The sequence below is a fragment of the Piliocolobus tephrosceles genome, chromosome 9 (assembly GCF_002776525.5).
Source record: "Piliocolobus tephrosceles isolate RC106 chromosome 9, ASM277652v3, whole genome shotgun sequence".
In the NCBI taxonomy this organism is placed as follows: Eukaryota; Metazoa; Chordata; class Mammalia; order Primates; family Cercopithecidae; genus Piliocolobus; species Piliocolobus tephrosceles.
The window spans coordinates 86,609,631-86,617,031 of record NC_045442.1 but is presented as its reverse complement, the minus strand read 5'-3'; the positions used below and the strand labels follow the sequence as shown (position 1 = coordinate 86,617,031).

The 7,401-nt window shown below is 42.4% G+C and overlaps 1 protein-coding gene and 1 pseudogene across 2 annotated transcripts in view; one reads left to right on the top strand and one right to left on the bottom strand.

Moving 5' to 3' along the window:
• The window catches only part of LOC111529800, a 712,005-nt pseudogene that overhangs the window by 592,405 nt on the left and 112,199 nt on the right, over window positions 1–7,401 (bottom strand). The gene's annotated exons all lie outside the window — the stretch shown is intronic.
• The window catches only part of LOC111529215 (WASH complex subunit 2A-like), a 63,908-nt gene that overhangs the window by 37,342 nt on the left and 19,165 nt on the right, over window positions 1–7,401 (top strand). Inside the window, exons 9-10 of the mRNA XM_026446757.1 lie at window positions 2,953–3,215; window positions 6,788–6,890. Of these exons, the coding sequence (XP_026302542.1) occupies window positions 2,953–3,215; window positions 6,788–6,890 (366 nt within the window). The remainder of the gene's footprint in view (window positions 1–2,952; window positions 3,216–6,787; window positions 6,891–7,401) is intronic.

The window sequence follows — 7,401 nt, the reverse complement described above, 5'->3', positions numbered from 1 at the left end:
TTATGACCTACTCCAGAGAGGGTTAGAGGATTCTTCTATGGCCTGCTTCAGAGGAAAGGGCCAGGAAAGGTCAGGGAGACCTTTCTGTTTCTCAGATGCCAAGGTGTCATATTTTGAGGTAGCATGTCCCGTATACCCAATGGCCATATATAGTAGTATCTTCTTAAATGACTACTGTGTTTCATTAATTTAGAACTATAGCTAGACATGGTAGGAGTTACCTATTGAGGTTAAACTCCTTTTTGAAGGAGTCTTACCAATATTTCGGTTTGTGATCTGGATAGATATTACCAAAGACAATAGTGAAAATGGTTTAGTTACTAACTCAATCAGATGTAGTACCAGGGAATCAGATTTAGCTGTGCAGAAAAAGACTTTAAAGATGATGATATTAAAAATCCTGAGTATTAAACATCTTCCTGTGTTATGATAATTCCTCTTTATTTTAACATTCTAGGCAAGTTAGGAGGGGGTGAATTAGATATATAAGTCGTAGATATGTTCATGTTCTTATTGAAAGCAATTTTAAATTTCCAAAGCAGATTGCAAAAAAAAAATGTATGAAAAGCTTATGCAGCAGGGCGTGGTGGCTCATGCCTATAATCTCAACACTTTGAGAGTCCAAGGCGGGCAGATCCCCTGAGGTCTGGAGTTCGAGACCATCCTGAACAACATGGAAAAACCCCGTCTCTATTAAAAATACAAAAAAATTAGTGAGGTATGGTGGCACATGCCTGTAATCCCAACTACTCGGGAGGCTGAGGCAGGAGAATCACTTGAACTCAGGAGACGGAGGTTGTTGTCAGCTGAGATCACGCCATTGCACTCCAGCCTGAGCAATGAGCGAAACTGTCTCAAAAAAAAAAAAAAAAAAAAAAGCTTATGCAACACAGATGTGAACAAGACACAACGAAAAATTGCTAGTAATCCTTTTACCACGAAAGTCTGAGTTTGGCCTTTAGAAAGCATTTAAGGAAATCCCACCCAGCTATGCTCACACCTCCACATCAAGGAACTCCCAAGCATATATAATGTGTGTTTTCTACTCAAATATATGAATTTATGATGGATTATCCAGTTTTTTCTTTTAAACATTGTCAGTGGTTGTTCCCTCTGTAGTAACAGCTGGACATCAGCGTAGTTGCCTCTGCTAGAGTATTAAAGTGGTTCAGGGAAAATAAAAACATTAGCTAAAGCTTGGAGCAAAAAGACATGCACAGGAAAGATAACCAAGTTTCTAGAACCGGGGCGTCCAGTCTTTTGGCTTCCCTGGGCCACACTGGAAGAAGAACTGTCTTGGGTCACACAGAAAATGTACTAACAAAGCTGATGAAGTAAAAAAATAAAAAAAAAGTTCATGCATAAATCCCATAATATTTTAAGAAAGTTTACAGATTTGTGGTGGGCCGCATTCAAAGCCATACTGGGCTGTGTGTGGCCCTTGGGCCATGGGTTGGACAAGTTTCTCCTAGAACAAAGACTCTCAACTTTCGCTGCTCACTGGGATCCATGGGGAACTTAAAAGAATGCTGACTTGACAGGCTGGGCACAATGACTCAACGCCTGTAATCCCAGCACGCTGGGAGGCCGAGGTGGGCGAATCACCTGAGGTTAGGAGTTTCAGACCAGCCTGGCCAATGTGGCGAAACTCCGTCCCTATAAAAAATACAAAAATTATCCAGGCATAGTGATACATGCCTGTAGTCCTAGCAACTCGGGAGGCTGAGGCAGGAGAATCACTCGAACCCAGGAGGCAGAGGTTGCAGTGAGCCAAGATCGCACCACTGCATGCCAGCCTGGGCCACAGAGCCAGACTCCATCTCAAAAAAGGAAAACAAAACAAAAAAAAAGACCTAAGGAGTGCTGACAGCGGATCCCAGCTCCAGAGATTCTGAATTCATCAGTCTAGGGTACAGCCTTGTCATTGGAGTTTTGTGATGCTCTCTAGTGGATTCCAGTGTTTAGTCAGGGCTAAACGTTGAGGAGCACTTCTCAAACTTCAATGTTTAAGAAATCATCTGGGCACCCTGTGAAATGCAAGTTCTGATTCAGAAAGTAGGGGTGGGGCCTGAAATTCTGCATAATCTGCTGCTGCCTTATGGCCTCCACTTGGATTTGCAAGACTGTAGACTCCAGAGATCAGAGCACTTATGCAAGTGCTTGGGAGTTCTTTGATTTGAAAGGGTGTGAGCATAGCCTAGTGGAATTTCCTTAAATGCTTTCTAAAAGCCACATTCAGACTTGTGGTAAAAGGATTACTAGCAGTTTTTCATTGTGTCTTCTTCATATGTGTGTTGCATGAATTTTGACACTTTTTTTTTTTTTGTAATCAGCTTTAGGATTTTTAAAATTAAAATATCATTCTCCTCTGGAGTTGGAAGTTCTTGAGTTCTTGGTATTTTTACATTCGGCTTCCTTCTTATAGCCTCTGTAATTAATGTTGATCCTCTGAAATAGACAAGTCATTTGTCGTAACACAGTGCAGAACAATAGTGGGAAGAGACATCATGGCAGGTGTTGGAGGAGGAAATCGTGAGAAGCTCTGTGAGGTCAGAGAACCCAGCTGTCTAGATTTGAGTTCAAAGAAAAGTCTTAGGCATGAGCTTTCTTCAAGATTGATGCACTATGTTTAATACTTAGTTTAAATACAACTTAGTTTAACAAATATAAGTTTTATTTTACTTCCCATGTTTTATAATCTAAATTGCCAATGGGCTTTTGTTTTTTTGAGTTGGAGTCTTGCTCTGTTGCTCAGGCTGGAGTGCAGTGGCATGATCTCGGCTCACTGCAAACTCTGCCTCCCGGGTTCATGCCATTCTCCTGCCTCAGCCTCCCGAGTAGCTGGGACTACAGGCGCCCGCCACCACGCCTGGCTAATTTTTGTGTATTTTTAGTAGAAACAGGGTTTCACCATGTTAGCCAGGATGGTCTTGATCTCCTGACCTCGTGATCCGCCCACCTCAGTCTCCCAAAGTGCTGGGATTGATTACAAGCGTGAGCCACCACACCTGGCCTGGAGTTTTAATATATATTTTATGTTTTAAGGACCAGTGGAATATTCCTGCTTCACAGACCCACTCAGCATCTGACAGCAGGTCTAAAGGAGAACCCAGGGATTCTGGGACCCTCCAGGGCCAGGAGGCCAAGGCTGTGAAAAAGACAAGTCTCTTTGAGGAAGACGAAGAAGATGATCTGTTTGCCATTGCTAAGGACAGGTGAGATAGTCATCGTAAAGAATCCCTCATTCTGTGTCTGTGGTAACAAGAAGAGGAATTTGATGCACAAACTAGTTCCTTGGGTAATTGCTAATCACAGATCACATAGTCATTGCACCAATGAGAATGTCTTTGCTTTTCACTGGCACCATCTTTTCCCTCAGTACCCAGAAATGTTTGTGTTTGTGGATCTTTATCTGATTTCTTCCCCCATCATTTTTTTTTTTTTCAACCCTAAAGTATTCTTTTTCTTTGTTTGTCAGGGATTTCAGTATAGTTTGGTATCTTTTGTTTGTGATTTTTCTCTGGGCTACTCTAAAGTCTGTCAGGTTTGGTCAGGATTACTTAAAAGTTTGTTATTTGAGGCCCATTGCGGTGGCTCACGCCTGATCAGGAGGTCAGGAGTTCAAGACCAGCCTGGCCAATATGGTGAAACCTGGTCTCTACTGAAAAAATACAAAAATTACCCGGGCTTGGTGGCACGTGCTTGTAGTCCCACCTGCTCAGGAGGCTGAGGTAGAAGAATTGCTTGAACTCGGGAGGCGGAGGTTGCAGTGAGCCAAGATTGCACCATTGCACTCCAGCCTGGGCAACAGAACGAGACTCCATCTCACAAAAAAAAAAAAAAAATTTGTTATTTGAATAGAAGTCTGCTCAGCATTTAACCACACCCTGTTAGGAGGAGGTTCCCTGCAGAGCTGTGCAGTATCCCACCAGGGGCTGATAACCCATAGCTGGCCACCTAGGTGCCTCTCCACGTTAATGCTGGAACTGAAGCTGGCAGAACATTCAGAGTGAGTGTGGGCTGTGAGTAACATGCTGCCAGATTAGCTTACAGTAATTACTTCCTGCAAATACTTTTTTTCCTTTTGAGAGCCTTACGTGATTACTTTGAAAGTCAACTGAATGTTATTAGCAGAAAGAAGTAACTGATTGGACATAGAAATCCTATGCTTTGGTGTGGTTGTCATTTGATAGATTCAGAAGTACCTCAGGGTTCTGTCTCCAAATACTGGGATCTTATCAAACATTACCGTTTCTGCATTAGGCCTCTGTAACTTGACACTCAGGTGCATCTTTGGCTTCTGATTTAGAATATAGGCTCTGGAAACTTGATATTAAATTCTGATTCTGCTGGTTCCTGTCTGAATAACCTTGGGCAAGTTACCTAACTTCCCTGTGCCTCAGTTTCCTCATTTGTTAAGCAAAAATTAAAATAGTACTTCTCTCATGGGTTTGTTGGGATGATGAGATGGAATCTAAATGTGAAATGGTTAGCACAATAGCTGGCACATTCTGAGCATTCAGGTGTTACCAGTTAGCACCGTGAGTGCAGGGAAATAGTACATTCCTTTATTTTGGTTGCTCTCTCCTGGGACATTCTTCTTCCTATGTTGCCTGGCCACCTTCTCCAAACCTTAGTGTAAGTATTGTTTCTTAAGAAATCTTCCCAGCCGGGCACAGTGGCTCACGCCTGTAATCCCAGCACTTGAGGAGGCTGAGGCGGGCGGATCACAAGGTCATGAGTTGAAGACTAGCCTGACCAACATGGTGAAATCCCATCTCTACTAAAAATACAAAAATGAGCAGGGTGTGGTGGCACGCTCCTGTAATCCCAGCTACTTGGGAGACTGAGGCAGGAGAATCGCTTGAACCTGGAGGCAGAAGTTGCAGTGAGCTAAGATCTCACCATTGCACTCCAGCCTGGGCAACAGAGGGAGACTCCATCTCAAAAAAAAAAAAAAAAAAAAAAAGATTGCCTTCACTAACTTTAAACAGATGAGAAAGAGAAGAAATAGGGAGTCGAGGGCAGACGTGGCTCCACCTTCATACCCCCACACCCTCAGCTGAGCGTTTTCTACACTGTATCGAGGTTAGCTTGCTCCCGTGAGCACTCCCTACCCCCACCCCACACAAGGTCATAAATCTGGCAGTCTGAGTCCCATCTTGTTTGTGGGTCCTGGTTCCAGCCACACACCATACCTGGCTTTCAAGAATGCTTTCTCTGCTCCAGATATATCCTACCTCCTATTGTTCCTGAAGTTCTCTGTCAAGTTTTATGTATGGAAAATAATTCATACCTTCATCAGATCTCTAAAGAAGCTTTATACACACAAGAAGAAATTTGCTTGAGGATGTGGAGGAATTGGAACCCTCATACACTGCTGGTGGGAATGTAAAATGGTATAGTCACTTTGGAAAATGATTTAGCGTTGCCTCAAAATGTTAAACATAGGTCACCATATGACACAATAGTTTCATTCCTATGTGTATACATAAGAGAAATGAAATCAGTTGTTCATGTAAAAACTTGTACATGAGTGTTTATTGCAACCTTAATCATAACGGCCAAAAGTGTAAACAACCCAAATGTCCATCAGCTGATGACTGGATAAAAAAAGTATAACCGTACAATGGATTATTCTTCAGCAATAAAAAAGAATAAGGTAGTGATACATCCTAGAACATGAATGAACCTAGAAAATTTTATGTTACTTGAAAGAAGCCGGTCACAGAAAACCACATATTGTATTGTTCCATTTATATGAAATGTATAGAATAGATAAACCATAGAGACAGAAAGTAGATCAGTGGTTGCCAAGGCCTGTGGGGCTGGGGAAATGGAGAGTGATTGCTCATAGGCATGGTGTTTCTTTTTGGGCTCATGATAATGTTGTGCACTTAGGTTGTAGTGATAGTTGCACAACTCAATGAGAATATTGAAAATACCACTGGAGTATGCACTTTTAAAGGGTGAATTTGGCCAGGTGCAATGGCTCATGCCTGAATCCTAACTGATTGGGAGGCCAAATGGAAGGATCTCTTGAGGCCAGGTGTTTGAGACCAGCCTAGGCAACACAGAACGACCTCACCTCTCCAAAAAAGTAGAACAATTAGCCAGGTATGGTGATGTGTGCCTGTAGTTGTAGCTACTTGAGAGGCTAAGGCAGGAGGATCACTTGAGTTCAGGAATTTGAGGCTGCAGTGAGATATGATTGTGCCACTGCTCTCCAACCTGAGCAATACAGTAAGATCCTGTCTTAAAAAGTAAAATAAATATTAAAAATAAATAAAAGGTGAATTTTATGGTATGTAAATTATGTCTCAATAACACTACTAAGAAAAAGAAATAGAAGCCAGGCCACAGGGTCATTTCCCAGTGCTGATCCCGGACCTGTGATCTCTCTTGGCAACCGTCTTCCTGACAGTGCTGGAAATAGACATGTCCTCTCTGGTTCTTTTTGTGCTATAGGAAGTGGCAGAGAATGCTCTGCTTGGGAAGGCTCAGGCATCATGTGCCTTGCAGAGGTAACAGCTGGTGCACCTGCAGTGGATAGTAAGAGGAGAGGGGCAACCTGAGACGTGAGGGACAAAGGCTGGTGATTTGCTGGAGACAGATTTCATCTATTTCAAAGGTCTTTCTTGTTTGCTTTCAACTGTGTAAGCTCAACTGATGGCTTTGGTGTTTGGGTGGTAGGTGGGTTCCTGTAGGTGCAGTCTAGAAGAAATATTGTTATGTTTGTTTTTTTATCATACTTTTCCTTAATTTGACCTTTTGTTTGTTTGTGTAGCCAAAAGAAGACCCAGAGAGTGTCACTCCTCTTTGAAGACGATGCTGATAGCGGAGGCTCTCTGTTTGGCTCTCCTCCCACATCTGTTCCTCCTGCAACAATGGTATTCTTCATCTCTTAGTCCCAGGAAATGTCCTTGAGTTTATGCTGCATCAGTAGTGGTACTTCCCTGAATCAGCTCTTCATACCTAACCTTGGAGGCTGAGTCTTATGGAAGACCTTATTTGCCTAGTTTCAGAAAGAGATCTTCTGATTAATAGTATTCTACAGAAGAAGCACATGTGCAAAGCCATCATTCAGTGTCAGGTGTAGGAACAAGAAACTGGATCTCAGAAGAGTCTTGTCCCCATTGGCATGGAATTCTGCTAACATTAGACTAGGCTAGTTAAGGCAAAATCATTCCTTTTATGAGTGTGTGTCAAGTACTAACACAGGTTTATATTAGCTAATCAGTAAAAAGAAAGGAAATTCTCACATGTGCTCCAAAATGCATGAACCTTGAGGCCATTATACTCCGTCAGTGGAGAAATGGTCACACAGGTCCTAGTACAATTAGACTGTGGAATACTATATAGTGGTGAAAAAGCCCAAGGTAGAGCTTATGAGATGAAAAA